We start from the raw sequence: 27,334 nt of genomic DNA, 5'->3' as shown, positions 1-27,334 counted from the left end.
ATCAGCATCACTATTTGTCAAGAAAGTGTCTGTTTCGCCAGCCGTGAAACTTGGACACGCTCAAGCGCTACTCTCAACCAATGCCAAGTACCCAATTGAAAGAGTGTGTATGAAGACATTTAGTTTACCGGCTGGGGGTCGTGTTTGTAACCAGGAAAACCTATTTTTAGGACCTCTGCCAAAATGTATTGTAATCGGATTGGTGGACAATGACAGTTTTACCGGAAGTTACACAAAGAATCCATTTAATTTCAAACATTATCATTTGGAGTTTATGGCTATGTATGTAGATGGTCAGCAATTTCCTAGCAAACCATTCCAACCAAATTACACAACAGGGTCAGCAGTGCGTGAATTTTACGAATTGGCCTTAGCTTCAGGAAAACACCTAAAGGACCAAGCCTTGGCTATTGACAGGTCGGACTTCTTACACGGCTATGCCCTTTATGCATTCAACTGCGCGCCAGACGAGGAATGTGGTCAGCACATATCCTTGATCAAGTCAGGGAATGTACGACTTGAGATGAGGTTCAGACAACCACTACCCCACACAATTAATTTAGTTGTTTATTCAATCTTTGACTCCATTATCGAAGTGTCAAACCGGCGACAAGTCATGGTTGACTACTATTAGGAGAACTGTGTGGAAATGAATACCGCAGAGTTGACCAGTGTGGTGAACCAATTTTCATCTAGGACCCATTTCTATGGTGTGCTGGCAAGTGACCAACTAACTAGGGTGCCTGTCCGAGATGTTGCATCAATGATGATTGTTAATACACACCCAAGCAATCAACCTGGGGAGCACTGGCTGGCTATTAGCATAACGGATGATGGCATTGGAAGGTTTTATGACAGTTTTGGAAACCCCCCGGATTTTACATATTTTCCCAAGTCAATCAAGGCCTTTCTGAAAACCTGTGAGAATGTGGAATACAGTTCAAAACAAGTACAGGACCTGGTTTCAACCACGTGTGGACAGCATTGTTTGTTCTTTCTCTTTCTAAAAGACAAAAGGTCTGAGCTAAAAAGATTTTATGTCTTTTTATGCTGATGATTTATGAGAAAATTATGCCCTAGTCTCAAAGTTTGTAGCTAAGATGTACAAGAGTAAGTGTGATAAGCAAATGTTTAAATGCATACAACATGCTCAATCTTGTGAAACGTTTAATTTGTGCCATGGTTGTTGAAGAAATAGAAAAGCCAATCACGTGTATGTCAACTTTATTATTCAAAAATAAAAACATTTGTAAAACCACATCAATGTTTACATATTATTTTTCATACAACATTTATTCAAGATAAAACAAACATACAATGTATCACAAATAAAATAAAAACACATTAAAATGGAAGCCATTTTGCGAGGTCCGTGGTATGAGGTTCAAAGAAAGCTTTGGTTGTTTGAAAACCAGTTGCTGGTGGTGTGGCTAAATCATCCATTGTGTCACCAGACTTTTGTTTATACAAATTGATTTTACGTCTTACATGCGCATTTGGAATAGTTGTAAAAGGCATGTTGAGACATGCCATGGCCTCTAAAAACACACCCCACCCCAACGGTCTTCTATCGTCAGCAATTTTATTGGTAGCTGTCACACTTTTAACAAGAACCAATAGGTGCGAGCCCTTGATTATCTCTCCTTTGAAAACGAATTCACCATTTGAATTCCATGAAGTCAAATCTTTAGACCTGTGCATTCTATTAAGAATATATTCAACATTCTTTCTACGCTTCACAGGCACATTATCCAAAATTTCATCAACAAGGTCAACATTTCGGTCAACAGTTTGCTTATTCTCAGTCACGTTTACTACAGCAGACCCGGTCTCAGACCCGGGTAGACTTAAAGTCAGGGTGTTTGTATCAAGCTCCCCCTGGCGCACAACAGTCAAAAATCTTTGTAAAATGGCAGAGTATCTTTTAGCTTTCTCATGTAAATCCATATCAGGCTTCAACAGTATATTGCGAATCGATGAGTCCAAATCATACTCAACAGATTGTCTTACATCGGTGCTAGTTGTTTTGGATTCTCGCAGTTTTTCTAACTGATGTTGTGGCACCAGAAACATTTTCTGAGCATGCTCCATGTTGTTTAACCCTGTCTCGATGCAATTAGACTGGTTAAGAATGGAACTGCAACGCTTAGTAACGGCAGTAGAAAACCTCCAGATTGGTTGATGGTTTTTCTTTTCCGTGCAACTGAAGTGTTCTTTCTAGACATGTATATAATTTTGTCTTTTTGTCTCTTTACTTTTCGGAGCTGCGACTCGGTTATGGGTATATTTCCGCGCCCTTAGATTAAGCGCTATTTCACAGAGTGATAGAATGAGGTCGGTGGATGCTGATTCTAAAAGAACTTTTCGTTGACTTGACAGTGCCTTAAATATCATCTTCAAAAGTGGTAAATTTTGACGAATGCGTTTAGACATGATCAAACTTTCTTAGGAACGTACACGACAGGCCAATCCCCTGAAAATAACCCTGTTCTCAGACGGTAGTCTTCTGGTGTTGTAGCTTTAAAGTCAATAAGTAAATAACCAAAAGGCGGATGTGTTGCATCTTTAAAAGTCTCCATGAAGAATCGAAAAAGACCGGGGTATATCTGTCTGCCTAAAATACTAATCTGCTGATTGTCACAGGGGTTTTTAAACAAGATGAGGTAGTTTGTGTTCAAGTTAATAGTTCTACTAGATTTGCCTTTAACAAACATGTTTTGGACGAGGTAAATTGCACTCAGGTAACGGTAGTGTGAATATCATGTGAAAACTCTCTCCATCTCCAAACTCTCTGATGCACTTTTCATGAAATCGTCAATAATTAAAAGGTTTGTTTCTGAATAGGTAGCAGATTGTCATCACACAGCGATGTTGGTAGACCTTCTATAAAATGTATCTCCCTTACTTTCAACAGTTCGTCATACAGCGGTTGCCAACATGAATAAACCCAGACGATATTTTGAATTTCTTTGGAGAATACAACCTCTGCATTATCCAACAACATCTTCACAAAATATGTTTTACCAGAGTTACTGGGGCCACTAATGACATAGCTGAATCCATCCTAGACTGTGGTTTAGTACCCATAAGGCCTTGTGTGTGTAATCAGGGAGCAGAACACGCTTGTTGTACACAACTCGGAAACGCTTAGACACTACTCGGTTTTTCAACGTGAATGTTCTTTTATCTCTAGCAATTGTGTCTGCATTAGCAAGGACATGATCATCATCACCGCCCTCACCCCGTACAAAGTTGTCAACCAGTCGTGTCAGCGTCTCCAAATTAACAATGGTTGTGTTGTAGCTGTTGAGCGTAATGCCTTTTGCTTTGAGACAGGTCAGACCTTTAGCGGTTTTGTAACCGTATGTCTTTGGCCCACCACTAACAAATTGAGCTATGCTGTCACCATCCGGTAACTCATCGGTCAAGTCACCCAAGAACGGGCCCAGTGGGGGCACCCAATCCCCATGGCGTGTGACAAAGATCACGGAATCAGTGTCTGTGTAGAGTACACGTCTATCCAACTTCTCCAAGAGTGAATACAACTCGAGTCTAGCATAAGCGGTTGTGAACGCGGAAATAAAAATTTTGCCGTTACGTGGTTTGATTGGTGTCTGTTTTGTGTAACGCCACTGTACCATCGCAACAGTGTCTGAGATGAACGAGAAATAACCAACATCTATTTCACTGGAAAAAAGGTAGTGGCTAAACTCCTCCGGATCTGTAATTAACATTGTGTTCATAAGGTTAGTCCGCTCACCCATCTTTCCCCAAAGACTATTCATTGCCAATTTAGCTAAAGATCACCTAGCACTGTTTACAACAATGTTTTCCTTGTCAAGCTGGTTTTCAGACTCTGCACATAATCTACACAATGGAAAGAACAGCTTACCGCCAATCCTGTGTGGTATAACGGGGTGATAAAGGCCTTTCGGTGGACACACTGTAGCCTTAACAATACCAAAGTAGTTGTCTAGTGGTTTGAAATCTCGAAAGATTATGTCTGGATGCCCAATTGGAAGTTTTTGTCTTGTTGCAGAATGGGTAAAGACTACAGACATCGTTATACTGAATAGTCTCCCCTTCTCAAGTCGTAAACTTCAGATGAATCACATTAGTACGACCACAAAAAAGAGCATCCCAAGGGTCAAGGCGCTCTCGAGGACCAAAGGTCTTCAAGAAAGCTTTGACATCTGCGGATGGGTTTTTAAGCCGGTTCCACTCACACTCCCATATGTATTGAACATGTACGTTGTGTTGTTCTTTCAAAGCCTCTAGCTTTGTCAACCATTGCTGGTGCATCAACCCATACTGAATCTTTGTCATTGGATTGATGCTTGTTGAACAATAACACTTTGGGTGGCCGTGCCAGAAACAACATAGAAATTCATAGACCGTGCTAAAACCATCGCGTTCAGCATATCCATCAACGTAGTAGGCACCGATTTTCACTTCACCCCTGTTCAGGGCGTGCTGTATTGATATATTCTCATCGGAGGCCACATATTCAAGCCACTGGATTGAGCTGTTTGAGAATGTCTTCTGACGGTTGTAGTTGTCTGAGGGGACCAATGCAATGGTCTCCTTGGTGAGGAATCTGTTGCAAAAGACTTTCATGCAAGCCGAAGCAATCGTAATTGACCGGAATAGGTCAACACCACCACACTCCAGGAACTCGAGTCTGTAGCGCATACAACCCTCTCTCAAGATGACCACATCATTCACGCAGTAAGCCTTTATTTCATCCAGCATGACAAAGGGGCCTGCGGAAACAGTTGCATACCATTGCAAAAACTCATCTTTTTCTTTAGCCATCATGGTATTCACACCATAGTAATGCGGTTCCGGATGGGGGCCAACATAGTTCTCATTCTCCTTGATGTTAAATTTGTAAGGAAAGTAGCCTTTTTTCGAATCCTTAAAACCCATAGCACGTGGCAAGGCTGACTGCTTCATAGGTAGAAAGCAATGACTATCAATATATCTCTGATTGAATGTGCTGTCTGTAAAAATCATGAGCTTGCTACCATTCGCAATAAGTGTCGTGCCAATACCATTGTTAGCAAGGTACTGCATCAAGATGTAACCATCGAAACCTTTAGAGTTGTGTGCTATAAATGTGTAGTCATTATATTTCGGTTGCCTAAACTTTTGAAAAAAAGCAGTGACACAACCATCTCCGGCTGAACACCACGTCTTGTTATCAAAGCTTATTGCACACACAAAATTTGCAGTGTGTACACCATTCACCGGATTGGCAATAGTCTCAAAATCATAAAATATGTAGTGCTCACTGGGGTCCTCGGGCTTGGCTGGTTTCATAAAACACTGATGATTCATTTCAACCGCCAGATCCACGTTACAATTGGGGCACATGTTAGCAATGCGTGCTTTATAGTTGGCAATACTGACATTGTAATAGCGACCACAGTCGACACAGTATTTCTTCTGGTCACACCTGCTAACCCAACGACCCGCACTTTTGTAGTGCTTCAAGCGTTTATGCTGGCTATAACAAAAATCAGAATAACATATCCGTTTACAGTCAGGGCACTGCTTTGTGTTACGGGGTTGGGTATGACAATCTTCATGAAGACAGACACTACAGCTATGTTTACAACCATGATCACCACGTGTGTTGAAACCGGTATAGCACCAGTCACAAACATAAGACACACCCAGAAAACCCTTCAGATTTGTGATACCGTAGAAATGGTTATCATGTAAGTACATAAAGATAGTTCTAGGGTGGATGTCCTCGCTGTTTTGAAACTTGGTAAAGTGACCATCCCTTGTTCGATGAAAGACAACAATTTTACACCCTGTCATTTCTTCAAACCTAACGATATCTGTGAATGACACATTCATCTAACTCTAAACCAGCCCCCTTATGTAGCTCACGACCACTAACCAGGGCCTCAGGATATGTGTACTGTGGGTTCAACATACCCATCAAACAAATGGAAAAACATGCAGAATCATTATTCACAGCCACATATAAATGTCTTCTTTTTTTATTGATAATCTGATCTATCAACAATGTTTGAGCTTTACGTCGCGGGGCACCACCCTCACGGTTTTTGACAATTTGTACCACCAGTTCTAGTGATTCATCAATCATAATCTCGGCATTACTCTGCATAACAGTAAATTACCAAACGTGCGTTCATTATATACATCTGCTCTCATGGTCACATGTACAGGGTCTATCAGAGATTCACCAATCAACTCAATCTGCAGACGATCACCAGGCCCGTGTACAAAGTCTGAGGCTCTAACAATCAAAGTATCCAAGCCTGCCATAATACTTGCGTAGAATGTGCCAAAATCACCAACTTCACCAGTATTTTGTAAATGTATCAACTGTCGTAATTCAACATTGTCAAACGCATTACGCTGTATAACTCTAACATCGCCATCACTGCACTGAGTTTGCATCAGAGAGCTCGAAGGAGTGTCAACTAGATCATGTGAAAAATGGGGGTTACTAAGCTCGGTTAACAAGCCTTGTATCTGAGGATTATTGTGCGCATCGCTGTGTAACAAAGTAACGGTTGGTTCATTTGTATTTTGGGGTGTGGTCGATTGATTATGTGTAGAGGTTGTTGGCTGTTCCGTGTCTGGTCTGTTGTTAGCATTATCTTTAGCCATTTCTCTGGTTTAACGTGTAAATAACAATCCACTAACTCAAACATACATTCACATACAGGGCAGTTTTGAAGAGTTGGCTGTATTACCTTCAGCTTTCAAGCCTGAAAGAAAACAAATATCCCCTCACGCTGTGTATTACAAAACTCACCATTGCTCATACATACACTTGTTTTTATTTATAACAATATTTTAAAACCCCAACCGCTACACAATCCACCTTTGCGAAATGTGTGGTTGGCCCTGGGCCATGGATACTCCTTCAAAATAATAGCATTGCTCATGCGATGTTAGTTTACTGTAATGCTGTGTTGGACTACATACCATCAGACACGTGATGATTTCAATCTGCATATATTACAGTTTGTATTAGTGGTTATTTAAGGATCATTACTACTGGGCAGATATAACCTTGAAGCCCATCTCTTGTTAAAATAAATGTTGGGCTGAAAACTATCCAAAATCGTAAGTCCCTCCCCATCCTCTTCTTTATATCTTACAGAAAAAACATGTCTCTCACGTGTAACTCCGTGCTTGTGGAAAAACACCATGTTACAACCACATTGTAAAACATGGAAGTTTACATCTGTACCACATGGCATTGGAACCCGGGCAACAACCCGGGCAACCTTTTGTTTAACACCAAACAACTTACCACTGACACAACACTTATTTACTGCCTGGGAATTTAACATTCCGGAACCCTAAGCCCCATTTGTTAATTAACATTCCAGAACCCTAAGCCCCATTTGTTAATCATCAAACATAACCCACCTGTTATAACACTAGTCTGGTTTGCTCATCAGGCGTTGTAAAACAACAAACACTGACACATCAATGTAATCATAAATCACAAAGTCACCGGACATGCATACGTCAGTCCTGAAGTCCCACAATAACATACGTCATACCGGAAGTCCCACCCTAACATACGTCATACCGGAAGTCCCACCCTACAAACCGGATGTCCCGCCCACCTGTCACATCAATATGGAAGTCCCGCCCCCCAGGGCCATAAATCACCATTCTGACACATTATACCCTACACTAACTACTTTTCTTGCTACCCTCCCACACAACAGATAGTTGTGACGTGCAAAAAGGAAGGAAAACTAAAACCAGGAACAACAATCAAAAGGTCTCCTTTACCTGGACAATTATCAGACAGATCTGCACCTCATGGTCAGTAGCGAAAAACAATAATCTGTGAGGTGCAGTGATTAATCAAACACTTAAACAGCTGATCGGTGATGGGGATCAGGTGCGTCCTCTGGGTGTCCAGCTGGTGGTTAGTACGCCGGTGAGCCAGGGAGGAGGCTGAGCCGCCGTGCCACGCGGAGCAGACTATACAGTATCCCCCACCCAGGCTCGGCTCTGGACTTCACCACGTGTCGTTGCCCCGAGGTCGAGGAGTAGGCCAGTCCGGCAGATGTCCACCGCCCAGACCCAGCTGCATTCCTCTGGGCCGTACCCGGCCCAGTCCACCAGGTACTGGACCCAACCCCGCCGTAGCCAGAAGTCTAGGATCGACTGCACCCGATACACCGGACCCCCAGCTATCCCCCCTGCAGAGCTGGATCCCCCCAGTAATGAACCACCGACCTGAGGAGAGGGACAAGAAAGGTTGGTGAGATGTTGGTATACGGGGGGTGAGTTGCAACGTGTACGAGACATCATTTACCTTCTGGAGGACACAGAATGGACCCACATACCCTTAGACTGAGGGGAAGTTCCTTCGTGGACAACCACACCTTGTACCTCGGGTGATACCCGGATGTGAAGCTGACCGCAACCCCAAGCCTGGACATAAAGGCTTTCCAAACACGGGATGTATAAATTGGGGGCCGGGGTCAGTCACAATGTCCTCCAGGAAGCCCATACAGGTTGAAAACATGCTGAAACAGCACCTCAGCGGCCTGAAGTGCAAAGCAGAAGCTGGGTAGTGGGATGAACCTGAACATTTTAGAGAATCTGTCCACTACCACGGCGATGGTTGTTTTCTCCTTTGCTGGCGGTAAGTCAGTGTGGAAGTCCACAGCCAGGTGTGACCAGGGCCGCTGAGGCACCGGGAGAGGGTGTTGTTTCCCTGCTGGAGCCGTTCGTGGCACCTTAGAATGTGCACACATGGTGCACCACATGACGTATTCCCGCACAGTCCTCCCCATACCAGTCCACCAATACTTCGTTCTGAGCGCCTGCAGGGTCCGACTGATGCCTGGATGTCCTGTGGCTGGTGTATGCACTCAGGTCACCAGCTGGCCCCGCACTCTGTGTATGTCCATATAGACGTGTCCACCTCAACCGTGTAGGGCTTGAGGTGGTCCGGGTGTTTCAGGAGCTGTACTGTGGTGAACCTGCCCTTCAGGTCGAGAAACGCCTTCTCTGTGTCTGGGATCCAGCAGAGGCGTTGAGGTTGGCCTTTCAACAACGTGAGTGGCGCTGTGATGGTGCTGACGTCTCAGATGAACCGGCGGTACAATTTGGCAAACCTAATGAATCTCTGGAGTTCCTTGATGTTCTTCCGGACTGGCCATGACCTCATCACCTCCACCTTAAGCTCTTCCACCCGTACGCCCTGTGGAGCAATGTGGTGTCCGAGGAAGGAGAAGGTGGGAGTGGAACTTGCACTTTTGCCTATAGGCCGTGCTTTCGGAGATGTTGCAGAACAGCACAGATGTGGGCCACGTGTTCCGGGTATCTTGGGGGAGTAAATAAGAATGTCATCTATGTAAACCACTACGTATCTCCCCATCATGTCCCGGAACACCCTGTTCAAAAATGCCTGGAATACCTCCGGTGTGTTGGTTATGATGGAACTGGATTTGGACCCGGTTTAGATTCATTTGGGATAGCCTAAGCTTGGTCTCACCAACTTGAACAATTTAGAACAGTGGTTCCCTGCTCCGGTCCTCGTGTACACCCATCAGTACACATTTCTATTTTAGCCCCATCCAAGCACAGATTTTTCAACTTGTATAGTTATTATCAGGCCCTAATTGACTTGAATTGGGTATACTTTTCCAGGGCTAAAACAAAATTGTGTGATGTTGGGGGTACTCAAGGACCGCAGTTGGGAACCACTGATCTAGAGGAGAAGCTGTTAGAGCATGGGGGGGCAAACTATTTGGCTTGGGGGCATCAGGATTTTGAAATGTAATGGAGAGTCACATTTGTTTTGTAATTTGTTAATCATCAATGCCAGAAAAGGACAATAATTAAAACATTTCTACAGTAGGTCCTTTATAATGTCTAAATCATTTAAATTCAGATTCAGGTGTATAAGAGTAGGCTGATAAGTTATGTTTTACTTTCTATCATAATTATTTTATTACCTACCGCAGTCCTTAGTTTGCCCCAGTGTTAGAGTTAAAATTTTCATTAATTATGCAAATAATCTTACACAGTACACAGTCAATATACACAAGAATGTTATGTTGAGAAAGCCTAAACATGTGAAAAAAAGTTAGTTTGGTCTCTGTAGCTTGAAAGGTTTGTAGGATATTAGCCTTTTCATATAGTGGTCACTTTCGTTAATCACGTACCCATCAATAGTCAAGGGAGAGAGGTCAACTTCTTTGGTGTTCAACTCGATCACAACCATACTTCTTGTTACAGCCCTATTTAAAGACATGACTACCCCAAAGTCCACAACACAGTAACAGTAACGAATACAAACGAATGTTCTGTTTTTCTATTCACATGTAACTTGTAATTCCACACTCTCCCACAGAACACATATGAAAAAGCATTACATGTTTGATAGAACATTAAAAGTACAATTCAGGGTAACACTTATAATAACTTACAGGGTAATTCCCACGTAACTATGAAGCAACAAGAATGTAAGCACGTGGTAAGAATGGGTAGTTATGTAGGAATTACGTCTACCAATATGAACGAAAAACTTCACTTCTCAAAAGAATTAAGGGAACACTTAAATCACACATCGGGTCTCGATTAAGGAAATATATTAAAGATCAAAATCTTTACTGTACATTGTGTAATTCGCTGAGAACAAAATGACGTAACAAAAGTCAATGGAAACCAAAATCACCAATTGATTGAGGGCTGGATTCAAACTCACACTGAAAATCAAAGTAAACAATTGATCACAGGCTGTTCCAACTTGCTTGAATTTCAACTGAGTAGTATGTATGGCCCCCACATGCCTGAATGCACTCCTGACAACATCTGGGCATGCTCCTGATGAGACAGCGGATGGTGTCCTGTGGGATCTCCTCCCAGACCTGGATCAGGGCATCAGTGAGCTCCTGAAAAGTCTGTGATGCTACTTGGCAGCATTGGATGCACCGATACATAACGTTCCAGAGGTTCTCAATTGGATTCAGATCTGGGGAATGTGAGGGCCAGTCAATGGCACCAATGCCTTCGTCATCCAGGAACTGCCTACATACTCTGTCCACACCAGGAGGAACCAAGGGTCCACTGCACCAGTGTAAGGTCTGACGATGGGTCTGATGATTTCATCCCGGGACCTAACAGCAGTCAGGGTACCATTGGCTAGCATGTGGAGGTCTGTGCGACACTCCAAGTATATGCCTCCCCAGACCATCACTGACCCACCACCAAACCGGTCATGCTGGATGAACATCATCCAACAGGCAGCATAACGTTTACCACGGCATCTCCAGACTCTTTCACATTGGTCACGTGTATTCAGTGTGAACCTTCTCTCATCTGTGAAGAGAAAGGGAATGCTGGACCTGTCAATTCTGGAGTTCTCTGGTGAATGCCAATCAAGCTGCACAGTGCTGGGCTGTGAGCTCAGGTCCCACTAGAGGACATTGGCTCCTCATGCCACCCTCATGGAGTCTGTTTCTGACAGTTTGGTCAGAAACATGCACCCCAGTAGCCCGCTTGAGGTCATTTTGTAGGGCAATTTAAGTGGTGTTCCTGTTCCAAGTCAAAGTAGCAGATACTGATCCTATTGCAGGGTTGATGCAGCCCTGTCCAGCTCACCTCGCTTAATGGCCTGTCTCCTGGTATTTCCTTCATGCTCTTGAGACTCTACTGGGAGACACAGCAAACCTTGCGACGGCATGTATGGCTGTGCCATCCTGGAGGAGCTGGACTGCAACCTGAATGGGCTGAAAGTGGCCACCACTTGCAAAACCACTCCCTTTTTGGGGTTGTCTTGCTGTTGTATCTCCAGTGCACCTGTTGTCACTTTTATTTGCACCAAAACAGGTAACATTGATTCACAATCGTTTATGCTTCCTAACTGGACAAATATCCCTGAAGTTTAATTGACTTGGTGCTATACTGTGATGATTAGGTGTTCCCTTCATTTTTTAAGCAGTATACTTGCACTTAGTCACAGTTGGAATCGTTATTGAGGGATTAATGTCTGGTGTCCGTCAATGATTGACAACATTTTGATGGATTTAAACAATACAATAATTAGTCAGGCATGCTCTGAATGTACATGACTTGTATTTAAAGCTCGAGAGTATTAGATTTGTGCTTTCAGGGGTGTTACTGTGAGGTCCTGTCTGTGGCCCTCTAGGCTTTTCTATGTGCCTGGGGGCCACAGTCATGGCCTGACCAAAAATGTGCCTCTAGGCATCTCTGCGCTGCCTGTTTTGATTGTCCCCAATTAGAGGCAGCTGCACTCAGTTCATGGTTTAATTCTCCTTTTGTTTGTTGTTTTGAGTGAAGTTGACAAAATAAAAGGATGTATTACAGCTCTGCGCCTTGTGTCCTGCATCTCAGCCGTGACAGAATTTGTATGTCCCGTGTCACTTCTCTTCAGGAGAGACGTTCTTAAGAAGAAAAATATTTTCTGGGATATTTTTTTCTTTTTTGCAATAATGCCTTTGTGAAGATTTTCATGTGACTTAATAACAAACTAGTATGGGAAGTGTAAATAGGAATATAATGTAAAACACAAACCCTTGTTTAACCGGCGGAAAATGACTCAAGATGCATTGGACGACGATGAGGAAATTCTAGACTTTGATACTGTTCAAAACGTTCAGGCAAAATTGAGGCATTTCATTTCAGTGCCAATGGTGGAAAGAAAACGCTGGCTCATCTTGTATAAAACAACTGTCCACGGATTACATTTACAAGAAAAAGACAACCATGGCAGTTATGATAGCGACAATGAAAGATGCATAGATTATTGGAGTACTGAACGCCTTGAGTGTGAACGGTAGCGAAAAGACACGTTGTAAACAAGGTCCACAGAATAAACGCATACAACAAATTACTTTGTATGTAATCAGAGGATATTCAGTCTGCTGTAAAACATTCCTACATCTAACGTTAGCTAACTAGCTACAGATCCTTCCTTTTCAAAAGTTGTTTGTATTACTAGTTATCTAGCTATAGCTACTGACGTTACTGTTAGCTAGCTAGGAAACAACATTTATTTAACACCTAGCTAACATTTCCTGATTTCTAGCTTGTTAGTTGGTTAGCTATAGCTTTTCTTCACAAAAGTGAACAAATCACTTAGTTTGATAATAAGCTACCTGATTTGACTGGTCATTCATCCAGGTGTGCGTGATTATGCTTAGCTACTATGTTTGCATTGTCTTCACAAAAGTGAGAAAGTCACTTAGTTTGATATTCAGCTACCTGGTTGACCAGTTATTCATCTAGCTGTGTGTGATTATGCCTAATCTAAAACCCTATAATGGCTCAGTGGCTGTCCACCAGCACTCAAACTATCTGCACTTACATTGCTGCTACTAATATGAATCCTGCTGCTAAGCTACTTTACCTTTACAGGTGCTGGTCTTTACCTTTACAGGCGTACTGTTTACAGGTGCTGGTCAGTTGATTTATTTCAGTAATTTGATTCAAAAAGTGAAACTTGTATAATGTATAAATTCATTCCACACAGACTGATATATTTCAAGTGTTTATTTCTTTTAATTTTGATGATTATAACTAACAACTAATGAAAACCACAAATTCAGTATCTCAGAAACTTTGAATATTGTGAACAGGTTCAATATTGAAGACACCTGGTGCCACATTCTAATTAGCTAATTAACCCAAAACACCGGCAAAGGCCTTTAAATGGTCTCTCAGTCTAGTTCTGCAGGCTACACAATCATGGGGAAGACTTCTGACTTGACAGCTGTCCAAAAGACGACCATTGACACCTTGCATAAGGAGGGCAAGACACAAAAGGTCATTGCTAAAGAGGCTGGCTGTTCACAGAGCTCTGTGTCCAAGCACATTAATAGAGAGGCGAAGGGAAGGAAAAGATGTGGTAGAAAAAAGTGTACAACCAATAGGGATAACCGCACCCTGGAGAGGATTGTGAAACAAAACCCACTGAAAAATGTGGGAGAGATTCACAAAGAGTGGACTGCAGCTGGAGTCAGTGCTTCAAGAACCACCACCCACAGACATAGCCACTCTTGAACAAGACACAGCGTCAGAAGCGTCTCGCCTGGGCTAAAGACAAAAAGGACTGGACTGCTGCTGAGTGGTCCAAAGTTGTGTTCTCTGATGAAAGTAAGTTTTGCATTTCCTTTAGAAATCAAGATCCCAGAGTCTGGAGGAAGAGAGGAGAGGCACAGAATCCACATTGCTTGAAGTCCAGTGTAAAGGTTCCGCAGTCAGTGATGGTTTGGGGTGCCATGTCATCTGCTGGTGTTGGTCCACTGTGTTTTCTGAGTTCCAAGGTCAACTCAGCCATCTACCAGGAAGTTTTAGAGCACTTCATGCTTCCTGCTGCTGACCAACTTTATGGAGATGCAGATTTCATTTTCCAACAGGACTTGGCACCAGCACACAGTGCCAAAGCTATCAGTACCTGGTTTAAGGACCATGGTATCCCTGTTCTTAATTGGCCAGCAAACTCGCCTGACCTTAACCCTATAGAAAATCTATGGGGTATTGTGAAGAGGAAGATGTGATACGCCAGACCCAACAATGCAGAAGAGCTGAAGGCCACTATCAAAGCAATGTGGGCTCTCATAACACCCGAGCAGTGCCACAGACTGATCGACTCCATGCCACGCCACATTGCTGCAGTACTTCAGGCAAAAGGAGCCCCAACTAAGTATTGAGTGCTGTACATGCTCATACTTTTCATGTTCATACTTTTCAGTTGGCCAACATTTCTAAAAATATTTTTTTTGTATTTGTCTTAAGTAATATTCTAATTTTCTGAGATATTGAATTTGGGATTTTCCTTAGTTGTCAGTTAAAATCATCACAAGGATGGTAGTGTTGTCCGTGAATTTGAGGATCATGTTGGAGCTGTTTGTGGCCACGCAGTCATGCATAAACAGGGAGTACAGGAGAGGACTGAGTATGCAGCCGTGTGGGGCTCCAGTGCTCAGGGTCACCTGGGGTCTGCCCATCAGGAAGTCCAGGATAAAATTGCAGAGGGTGGTGTGAAGTCCCAGGGTCCTGAGTTTAGGAACAAGCTTGGCAAGCACAATAGTGTTGAATGCAGAGATGTAGTCCACAAACAGCATGCTCACATATGTGTTGCCTTTTTCCAGGTGGGAGAGGGCAGTGTGTCGTCAAGGCGATGGCATCGTCTGTAGCCTTATTGGGGCGATATGCAAATTGAAAGAGGTCCAAGTTGTCAGGAAGGGTGGAGCAGATGTGAGTTCTGACCAGCTGCTCGATGCACTTCATGATGATGGAGGTCAGTGCTACAGGGCGGTAGTTGTTCAGGCAGGTGATTGAAGGTTTCTTCAGTAGAGGAACGATGGTGGTCTGTTTGAAGCAGAAGGGGACCACAGACAGACAGGGAGAGGTTGAATATGGATGTGAAATCCTCCGCTAGTTGGTCAGCGCACCCCCTGAGGACTGGAATGCCATCTGGCCTTGTGACTACAGAGGGTTCACTTTAAAAAAAAAATCTCCTCATGTTAGCCGTGGTTTGGGACAGAGTGTAGTGGTCCTGGTGCTCAGCAAGCCTCACTGAAGGAATTGTTGGTCGCCTCAAACCGTGCATAGAAGGTTGTCAGGGAGTGAGGCAGCGGGACGAGCATCATTGCTATTTCTCCCTTTGTATTCTGTGATGTGTCACAGTCCTCCACACATGCGTCTGGGGTCAGAGCTGTGGTAGTTACACTCCAACGTATGTCTGTATACTCTTTTTCCATCCCTGATAGCCTTTCGTAGGTCATTTCTGGATCTCCTCAAAGCCTCCAGGTCCCCAGAGCTATAGGTACAGCTTAGCACAGACATTTCCATTTACCCAGGGCTTTTGGTTGGGGACATCGACCCTCGGGCATTGACCCTTGGGACGACATCGTCGATGAATTTGGAGATATATGCTTGGAGATATATGCTGAGAGTCTGCGTATTTAGTGGTTCAAAGCAGTCATGTTGGGCAGTAATGGATCCCTCATTCCAGCGTTGAACTGTCTGAGAATCCATTTTTTTCTGTTTTAGGTGTGTCTATAGTACTGCAACATCCGTTCCCCAGCGAGAGTTAACCATAATGCAGATCCCTCCGCCCTTACTTTTACCTGACTCCGACATTTTGTTCTGACGTTAGATAGAAAAGCCAGGAGGTGTGACGCACGAGTCTGGCACCGTATGATCCAGACATGATTCCACGAACGCTAGCATACAGCAATTTGCATTATCCCGTTGAAATTTTATCAGTGCATGTAGTTCGTCCATTTTATTGTCCAGAGTCTGAACATTTGCGTGTAGAATGGTCGGTAATGGTGGATTGCAGTATCTCGTCTGAGAAATGCATAGGACACTGGCATGTTTGCCCCTCTTCTTTCTCTTCCGGCAGCGTAAAAAGATGAACAGAAACAGAAGAATTGCAGCAATTGCTCCAGTGAGTAGGGTAAAAGTCTGTGTTTAATGATGAACAAATATCCAGAAGTGATTGTCAATCATACTGTATGAGCGACAGTGCAGCAAGAACAAAAATAAAACAATAGTTATTAGGAGTAAATGCAAAGCCATTGTCAGTGCGACCTTTCTCTCTGGCGCACCGGAAGTATAGTATTTAGCCCTGAGTGGTGTATTCGAAGTAATGGTAAGGATGAATAAATAATGAAGACCATTGAAAAGGGTAAGCTCAATAAAACAGGAATTTTAAAGGACAGTTGGTGCAAATAAATGTGGTCATTGTTGTCTTAATCACCACATTGTGGTTTGAATAGGGTGAATCTGCCTATTAAGAAAACTACCTTTCACTTCTCTCTGGTGAGAAATGAAAACATTTTGGAGAAAAGTAATGCACCAGAAGTTATGCACCAAAACCAAACGTTTTATTGTAATTAAACTTAAATGAAGCATATGTGACTAAATATCAGTATACCTTCAACTTAATAACAAACATTTACTTTCCCTTACATCTTTCTGAAATAAATAATTCCATATTTCACTGATATTTACTGCTTCAAACCTCTACTTCTCTAAAACCATTTGCCTAAATGGAACCAGCTTCAGTATATATCCCCTACGTACCCATATTTTTAAACATATCTTAACAGGATTTTATCTCAAACAGTATGGCCGTTATCAGACAAAGAATCTGTGAATGTTTTTTCCTGTTCATCAGTGCAACCATTAGGCCAACATAAATCATACTTTACTGCTTAGCTTCCAAATTTGGCAACTTTGTAGGCATGTCACAGCGCTACCATGAGGCCAATTTGCAAGGCAAATAGTAGAAAATGTAATCAGGTGGAAATTAAAACGGTCTTTGAAATGAAAACGGCAAAGTTGTACAGCCCCTGTTTTCACATCATATTCCACCAGTTTTAAGTCAGTACCACAATTGGGGCAAAATTGGGGTATGAGCGTTTGAAAATCTCATCTTTGGCTGGTAAGTGGCGCTAGAAGCATTGGCCTATGGGCGGGGCAAAGCAGTCCAGAGTCACAGTGGCAACTTGATCTGATCATTTTAAACGCGTAGCACTTATTGGAACTTTGACTCAATTGACCAGATTGGGTGTGGTTTAAGAAATGAGCAGCTACTCACTGCATAAGTTAGGGTAAAAACCATGGTAACCAGCTGAAGCATATTAATCATTGCAGTAATTATTCAGTCATAGGCTCTTAAGTATCCCCTTATATAAATCCAAAAGGTGACGTTTTTTCTGTCAGGCAGTGTAGACTGTTGGATGTTTGGGGTAACTTAAAATTAAGACGAAGTAGCTGTATGTCAAAAAACAAAATGGCTGGGCCTGGTTTCCCATTTCAGACTTGTCTGGCTTGAAATAGAGAAAGTACCAGCATACCTTGAAGAGGGTGCAATGACATCAGAAGTGGAGCTATATGCATATGATATTATTGCATCCTAATTAGAATATAATACACACTTTGAAATACAGTTGGTGACTATAGGTCAAAGATGTTCCAAGACAGGGTGATTACAAAATCTCAAGTTTAATGATGCACTGTAGCACGCCCCAAAAATCTTGGGGAAGTGCTTTGGTGGTCATAGGCCTTTAACCTTTTGACGTGTACGATCACACTGGTGTGATCAGGCTAGAGTGGTCCCTGAAGCATACGATCACACCGGTGTGATTAGAACGCATTGTTTAGAAGGCACAATTAGAACGTCTATTTGCCTGCATTGCACATGTATACATCCCACTTGTAACGTATATAATACTTGTGAAGTTTCTGCCCTCTTCTGTTTGCACTGCTGGTTAGACGCTAACTACATTTCTTAGTACTGTACTTGTTTAGTGAAGAAGATTAATCTAAAAAATCTAAATTCATAATACGCCTCACACTAAAATGAATGATGTTAGCAACAACTTGGTTAGCCTAATTGAACGGACGGTCACCCCCAGTAACTTCCATTTGCTTGCCTTCTGGACAGATTCATGAATCGGCTTCTTTTTGATTGTCTTTGGTTGGGTAGACCTTACCACTACCAGACTGCATTGCACCTCTTAAGTATGCAAGAATCGGAATTCATTATTGGTCAAATGCACTTAAAACATGTGAATAATGACATAAATAAATACATTATTACCACACAAATCATAATCAGATAGTAATCTTGTTTTATTGATACAAGTGACGCGTTCCAGTACTTCTCGCGCCGGTACTCATTCCCGAAAAATAACATGACAGTCGCTCATTAGTTATGTAATTTACCTAGCTACTACATTTTTCTTTTGAAAATACAATGTCTTTCAAACGGAAACAGCTCACAAATGAAGATATCCTTGAGTTGTTTGTTAATTCTGATAATGAGTCAGAATATCAGAGTGAGGCATCAGACTCTGACAGTGATGAGGAGCTACCCGCTTGTGGCTATGGAGAACCCTGAAGTAACCACTCAAATCCTCATTGAAAATGCTGTTGAGGATGGAGGCAGGCCACTTGTAGGTGATGTGGTGGAAGTCAGCAGCAGCCACTGGAAGGCCACCAGTAACTTTGCCAATAACGCCACAGCAAACCTCCAAGATCCCTTGTACAAAATAAGGAGAGTTCTATCTGGACTGACAAAAGCATTTGGTCAGGTCTTTGTCCCCTACAAAGATCTGTGCATCAATTAACCTAATGCTGTGGAAGGGTATGTTGGCATTTCGACAATATATTCCCTCCAAAAGGCACAGGTTTGGGGTCAAATTCTTTGTTCTGTGTGATGTCAAGACAGGATTTGTTCCGGACATTATAATATACACAGGGTCCACTACTGACATCCAGCATTATGAGGGTCTCGGTGGGTCCGGATCAGTGGTAATGACCATGTTGGCTCCTCACCTTGGCAGGGGCCACACCCTTTATGTGAACAACTAGTACAGCAGTCCAACTCTGTTTCAGCATCTCTTATCTAAGAGCACTGGGGCCTGTTGCACAGTCCGGAGTAACAGGAAGGAGATGCCCAGATTCAGCAGCAGGAAGATGCAGAAAGGGGAGCTTGAATTCTTGGACAATGGGAAACAGCTAGCTATGAAGTGGCATGACAAGAGGGATGTTCATGTCCTCTCCACTGTCCATACTGCCACCATGTCAGCAACAGGAAGGGTCGACCACCTGACAGGAGTGAGGAAGGGGAAACCTGACTGTGTGCAGGAGTACAATAAAAAGATGGGAGCTGTTGATAGGGTTGACATGGTCCACAGCTTTGTGGAGTGTGCCCGCAAAACCACCGCAAAAAGATATTCTTCCATCTTGTGGACACTGCACTCCTCAACAGCCATATTGTAAACCGCCATCTGACAGGTAAGATAATTGGATATACAGATATGTCAATATAATTGCATAAAGTATCTTTCTCACTCATTATCTTCAACTCTCTCACAAGTATAGGCGAGATTATCACATACCAAAAATATTGGGAGAACCTCACGGGAGAGCTGCTGGAGGAGCATCACATCCCTTGCCGTCCACCAACAGGAGGCCGGCCTTCTTGTGACAACCCCCTGCGCCTCACTGCACGACATTTCCCAGCTGAAATGCCTCAGACAGATGCCCAAGGCAGCCGAACCAGGAGGCACTGCAAAGTATGTCTGTCCGGGACCAGGAGCATCTGAGGAAGTTAACAAAATACATGTGTGTACCTTGTAATGCACCCCTATGTGTTACACCATGCTTTGGGGAGTACCACACTCAAGCACTATTGAGCAATTGTATTCCTTGTATTCTGTTTTGTGTGGTCTTTTTTTACTGCCATGCATGTTTTTTCTAGTAAGTGTCTTACTACCCAAATAAATTGCTATAGTAAAATGTATTTAGTTAGTCTTTTAGGGGCATAAGACTTTTTCACAGCACTGTATTTCTAACTTTGTGCGTTGTTTATATTCCCGTTAGAGGAATTGTAAATAAACAGTTTTTTTCGGTGGAATACCCGTATGCAGTTAATGCCTTTTCTTACTGTTTTTAATTCCAAGAAAACTATGCACAAGGCCACTGTATTCATAGAGCCCCTCTTGATCACAATCAAATTGGCTATACATACATCGATATGAAGACCATAATGCAAACCAACACATTACTGTATACAGTTTATGCAATTATACACTACTCACCATTGTGTCGGAAAAAGATCCGTAGTCACGAATGCATTGCCAGGTCTGGAAGGCGTTCAGCAAATTCTCGGGTCCCAAATAATCTTAACGATTACGTAAAGGTTGATAGACCATAAGGTTAACCTTAGTTATACCCAACCTAGCTAACGTCAATGCATCGGCTAAGTACTTCACCTCTAACCTACCAACACCAACTGAAAAGTTTTTTAGAAAAACATTTTCACTTCATATTGCACTGGGGTAGGTAAAATTATATCCGCTACGGTGTTAAACGGGCTAAGCACTGTTTAACAGCATAATACAATTTACACTAGTACCATGCTTTGCAGATAATGTGCTTTTAGCCACTGCTAAAAGTTGATGCATTGAAAGAAATACGCTGGCTAATGGCTAGCTCAAGTAAATTCTATACTGCAGAACTTGTATTATCAATGTATTATTTAGTTAATGTTTTTAAAATTATTTGCCTACGTTATTGTTGGTTGTCATACACAAATATAATTTTAAATTGACTGGTCAAAAATACGAAATATATAGCAAACAGCATGGTTCTGGTAAACTGCAGCGAATGGCGCTGCAGGTGAATCCTGTGATGTCATAATCACATTTTAGAACTCGTGCGTGTGAAAAGGTTTGGAACTTATGTGTGAAAAGGTTAAACTAAACAAGTATCATGTTAGTGCCCCATATGCCCCATCACTTTCTATAAGGCTATTGGTGAAAACGTGTCCGTCGGCTTAAGGTCACAGACACATACTTGGTAAGCCATTAGAGGTGTAGGCATATCACTGTGTATGAGGTGATCTTAGGGTCACAGAAAATGGTCTAAAGGCTTTATAGGCCTTTTAGCCCCTTTAAGGCCAGTGAACTGCATTTTAATGCTATGTTTACATCCTGGCTTAAAGTGGATGTAATTCACCGGGTCACAGGTTAATAGACCTGGGACATGCCAAAGTATTTCGTATATCTGTGTGTTACCATAAAGGGGACTTGATGTTGGGTCTAATTTGCTCTTCTCTTGTGCAGATTGCAGCTTTCATTGCAGAGTCACTGCAGAGTTGTGGTGGCCAAGTCATCCCCCCTGCGGGCTACTTCCAGAAAGTGGCACAGTATGTATCACCCATTTACACCTGTTATAATTATACACTTAACAAAATTATAAATGCAACACTTTTGTTTTTGCCCCCATTTATCATGAGCTGAACTCAAAGATCTAAGACTTTCTCTATGTACACAAAAGGCCTATTTCTCTCAAATATTGTTCACAAATCTGTCTAAATCTGTGGTAGTTAGCACTACTCCTTTGCCGAGATAATCTATCCACCTCACAGGTGTGGCATGTCAAGATGCTGATTAGACAGCATGATTATTGCACAGGTGTGGCACAATAAAAGGCCACTCTGAAATGCACAGTTTCACTGTATTGGGGGGGTCCGGGAGGGTCCGAAAACCAGTCAGTATCTGGTGTGACCACCATTTACCTCATGCAGTGCAACACACCACCTTCACGTAGAGTTGATCAGGTTGTTGATTGTGGTCTGTGTAATGTTGGTCCACTTCTCTTCAATGGCTGTGCAAAGCTGCTTGATATTGGCAGGACCTGGAACACACTGTCGTATATGCCGATCCAGAGCATCCCAAACATGCTCACTGGGTGACATGTGTGGTGAGTATGCTGGCCATGCAAGAACTGGGATGTTTTCAGCTTCCAGGAATTGTGTACGTGGGGCCGTGCTTTATCATGCTGCAACATGAGGTGATGGTCGTGGATGAATGGCACAACAATGGGCCTCAAGATCCCATCATGGTATATCTGTGCATTAAAAATGCCATCATTAAAATGCACCTGTGTTTGTTGTCCATAATACACGCCTGCCCATACCATAACCCCACCGCCACCATGGGCCACTCGATCCACAACGTTGACATCAGCAAACCGCTCACCCACACGACACACACGTCTGCCGTCTGCCCTGTACAGTGAAAACCGGGATTAATCCGTGAAGCGAACACCTCTCCAAAGTGCCAGACGCCATCGAATGTGAGCATTTGCCCACTCAAGTCGGTTACGATGACAAACTGCAGTCAGGTCGAGACCCCAACGAGGACGACAAGCATGCAGAGACAGCTTCCCTGAGACGGTTTCTGACAGTTTGTGCAGAAATTCTTCGGTTATGCAAGCCAATTGTTGCTGCAGCTGTCCGGGTGGCTGGTCTCAGATGATCTTGGAGGTGAAGATGCTGGATGTGGAAGTCCTGGGCTGGTGTGATTACACGTGGTCTGCGTTTGTGAGGTTGGTTAAATGTACCGCCAAATTCTCTGAAACTCCTTTGGAGACGGCTTATGGTAGAGAAATGAACATTCAATTCACAGGCAACAGCTCTGGTATCATGTGCTGAATTCCTGCAGTCAGCATGCCAATTGCATGCTCCCTCAAAACTTGCGACATCTGTGGCATGGTGCTGTGTGATGGAACTGCACATTTTAGAGTGACCTTTTATTGGGTGCCAGCCTAAGGCACACCTGTGCAATAATTATGCTGTCTAATCAGCATCTTGATATGCCACACCTGTGAGGTGTATGGATTATCTCGGCAAAGGAGAAGTGCTCACTAACACAGATTTAGACAGATTTGTGAACAATATTTGAGAGAAATAGGCCTTTTGTGTACATAGATCTTTGAATTCAGCACATGATAAATGGGTTCAAAAACAAAAGTGTTGCGTTTATAATTTTGTTCAGTGAATATTAAACCATGGTCACATGAATATATAATTAGATGTAAAGATGCATAAGATGTATTGTGATCTGAGATCTTTCTGTCTAATCAACCAATCCCATCCTACTGTACCTACTGTAACCCAATCCAAATAAATTCTTTACATATTATGAATTTCTTTGACCAATACAATAAAACGTTATATCAATCCCAGATTAAGCCCCAAAGCAAATGAAAGAACCCCTCTGACTAAGTATGTGTATCCTGTGTATGTGTTGCTCTCTGGTCAAACACAGTAGGTCATAAGTCAGATACACAGGCTAAATATTATTGTTTGAGATATTGGGTTTTCTTTTTTGCTTGCTCATTTGCTTTCGCCTGTGAGATTCAGCCACATGTGAATTGACAAAAAGTTGCCGTGTACACACACTGAAATGCACTATTTTGGATTAACAGGGAAATGGGCATTTTCACAGGCATTTTCCTGATCCAACTTTTTCTAGGAAAGAGGGTGGATAGCATTTGATTGTTTTGCAGCATTGTTTAATAAGCAAATATGTGTATTGTTTTATATCTGTTAGGGTATAAGGTTAGCTACAATGGGGAGAACAAATATTTGATACACTGCAGATTTTGCAGGTTTTCCTACTTACAAAGCATGTAGAGGTCTGTTTGAACTCGTATAAAAGACATCTGTCCACACACTCAATCAAACAGACTCCAACCTCTCTACAATGGCCAAGACCAGAGAGCTGTGTTAGGACATCAGGGATAAAATTGTAGACCTGCACAATGCTGGGATGGGCTACAGGATAATAGGCAAGCAGCTTGGTGAGATGGCATCAACTGTTGGCGCAATTATTAGAAAATGGAAGAAGTTCAAGATGACGGTCAATCTCCCTCGGCCTGGGGCTCCATGCAAGATCTCACCTCGTGGGGCATCAATGATCATGAGGAAGGTGAGGGATCAGCACAGAACTACACGGCAGGACCTGGTCAATGACCTGAAGAGAGCTGGGACCACAGTCTCAAAGAAAACCATTAGTAACACACTACGCCGTCATGGATTAAAATCCTGCTGCGCACGCAAGGTCCCCCTGCTCAAGCCAGCGCATGTCCAGGCCCTTCTGAACTTCGCTAATGACCATCTGGATGATCCAGAGGAGGAATGGGAGAAGGTCATGTGGTCTGATGACAAAAAAACTGAGCTTTTTGGTCTAAACTCCACTTGCCGTGTTTGGAGGAAGAAGAAGGATGAGTATAACCCCAAGAACACCATCCCAACCGTGAAGCATGGCGGTGGAAATATCATTCTTTGGGGATTATTTTCTGCAAAGGGGACAGGACGACTGCACCGTATTGAGGGAAGGATGGATGGGGCCATGTATCGCGAGATCTTGGCCTACAACCTCAGTAAGAGCTATGAAGATGGGTCGTGGCTGGGTCTTCCAGCATGACAACGACCCGAAACACACAGGGGCAACTAAGGAGTGGCTCCGTAAGAAGCATCTCAAGGTCCTGGAGTGGCCAAGCCAGTCTCCAGACCTGAACCCAATAGAAAATGTTTGGAGGGAGCTGAAAGTCTGTATTGCCCCGCGACAGCCCCGAAACCTGAAGGATCTGGAGAAGGTCTATATGGAGGAGTGGGCCAAAATCCCTGCTGCAGTGTGTTCAAACCTGGTCAAGAACTACAGGAAACGTATGATCTCTGTAATTGCAAACAAAGGTTTCTGTACCAAATATTAAGTTCTGCTTTTCTGATGTATCAAATACTTATGTCATGCAATAAAATGCAAATTAATTTTCTGTGATTTTCTGGATTTTTGTTTTAGATTCCATCACTCAGAGTTTAAGAGTATGATAAAAATTACAGACTTCTACATGCTTTGTAAGTGGGAAAACCTGCAAAATCGGCAGTGTATCAAATACTTGTTCTCTATATGTCTTTCTGTGTTGCGTGATTCGTTATTTCCTACCCATAACAGACATGTCCACAAGGCTGGTGGCCTATTTATCGCTGACGAGGTTCAAGTGGGCTTTGGACGTGTTGGCACCCACTTCTGGGCCTTCCAGCTTCAGGGAGAGGACTTTGTGCCTGACATTGTCACCATGGGTAAACCCATCGGCAACGGACACCCTATATCATGTGTGGTCACAACAAGAGAGATAGCGGAGGCCTTCAGGAACTCTGGTATGGAGTACTTTAACACGGTAAGAGGATTAGAAAGTAGGTATAGAGTTAAATACACTACTGGTCAAAAGACCTACATTTTTCAGTTTTTATTGAAATGTACCCAGTTTAATGTGTTAAATCATACAGCAAATAAACAATTGGAGACAAGAGAAATCATGAAATAATTTTGTTCAACAAAATGTAATCTCAACTTTCTACACTTTCTTTCTACAATGGAATTATTTCTATAATGGAAATCAAATATTGTTTTGATAGTTCTTCCCAATACTGTTGGAGAAGGTCCCACAAATAGGTTGTTTTTCTTTGCGTTTACCCTTCTGCCCAGATTATCCTAATCCAGCTCAATGAGGTTTAATTCTGGAGACTGAGCTGGCCATTCCATGATTTCTTCTAAGGTAGTTCTGACATAGCCTGGAGGTAGGTTTTGGGTCATTATCTTACTGTAGGATGAACCCCTGACCAATTAGAAATACACCAGAGGGCATTGCTTGGCACTGCATAATACTTTGGTAGCCGTTATTGGTTCAAGGTGCCAGTCTGCTGAATCTGGATCCAGCAAAAGAGCCCGAGACCATCATGTTGCCTCATCCATGTTTGACAGTTGGTGTCACACACTGATGAACCATCTGAGGAACCATCACCATTTTGCCTACTAAAAGATTTCAGATGTTGATTCATCGGTCAATAAGACCTTTTGCCAGTCTTCAGTAGTCCACTGGCGGTGCTTCAAGGCCGAGGCAAGACTCTTTTTCTTATTTTGCCATCTTAGTAATGCCACTCATGTCAAACCTACAGCTTGATGCCTTTCCTTCAGAGTTGAAACTGGGACGTGCTTACTTCGATCTAGAGGTCGACCGATTAATCCAATAGGATGTTTTATAAACTATTGCTACCGGCAGAACTTGTGGCTGATGGCTGCGCAGCCTCTACTGGTCACTTGCGACTTACATCACCTTGCGATGAGCTGGAGGATCCATACTTGATGTCAAGGTAATGTCACTGTGTACGGTACCTGAGATAATTTATATTTGTAGGAAAGTTAACTTTTAGACAGCGTTATTCATTTCTGTAAGCATGATAAGACTTTTGCTGAAAATATGTGCATGTGATTAACTCCTAATAGTAATCTAAACAACTGTTAAATACCCCATAGAATGGCACTCATGCTTGATTTTATGAGACGAGCGCTGGCACTCAGTGTACTGGAGAAGGGATGCCATAAATATGCGGCAGACTTTAAATTACGTTTTTCATTGTAAGCTATATCAGAGATATATTTCTCAGAAAGCAATTCTCCACTCCATGAAACAACCTTCAACACATTATTCTGGTGATAGGGTTTGAAAACGTGGGCTAAACATTGCGGTCCCGAGGTAAACGTTGGAACAGTTGATTGAACAGCAAGGCTGACAAGTAGCATTCAAGTATTATCGGTTTTCAGTTTATTTCTCACCACAAAAGTTATCTTTCGAATATATAACACAACACTGTCAAACGCAACACATAAAATAAAATAAAATACTCAATAGCTCCCACAATAGGTGTGCCATGATTATAAAAAGTGTATATTTGTGAGCTGGGGAGGGTGGGGAACAATGCACACCTTTTCCTTTTTCGAAATCTGAAGTTTCAAAATTTGACTGAACTTTTTCATTTCATTAGTTTCAGCAATAGGCATGCCATGACTGTACAAATGGTACATTTTTGATCGGGGGAGGGTGGGGAACAATGCACACCATTTACTTTTTCAAAATAAAAAGTTTCAAGATTTGATGGAGCTGTCAAATGCTCTTCCGCACCCATGGCCTAGAC

At 42.7% G+C, this 27,334-nt stretch overlaps 1 protein-coding gene across 2 annotated transcripts in view; it reads left to right on the top strand.

The window, feature by feature from the left end:
* The window catches only part of etnppl (ethanolamine-phosphate phospho-lyase), an 83,177-nt gene that overhangs the window by 31,708 nt on the left and 24,135 nt on the right, over positions 1-27,334 (top strand). For both annotated transcript variants that reach the window (XM_029117588.2, XM_029117589.2), the window contains exons 7-8: positions 21,636-21,718; positions 25,314-25,539. In XM_029117588.2, coding sequence (XP_028973421.2) covers positions 21,636-21,718; positions 25,314-25,539 — 309 coding nt within the window. The remainder of the gene's footprint in view (positions 1-21,635; positions 21,719-25,313; positions 25,540-27,334) is intronic.

The sequence above is a fragment of the Esox lucius genome, chromosome 24 (genome assembly GCF_011004845.1).
Source record: "Esox lucius isolate fEsoLuc1 chromosome 24, fEsoLuc1.pri, whole genome shotgun sequence".
In the NCBI taxonomy this organism is placed as follows: domain Eukaryota; kingdom Metazoa; phylum Chordata; class Actinopteri; order Esociformes; family Esocidae; genus Esox; species Esox lucius.
The sequence above is the reverse complement of the archived record's forward strand: the minus strand, read 5'-3'. Positions and strand labels throughout refer to the sequence as shown.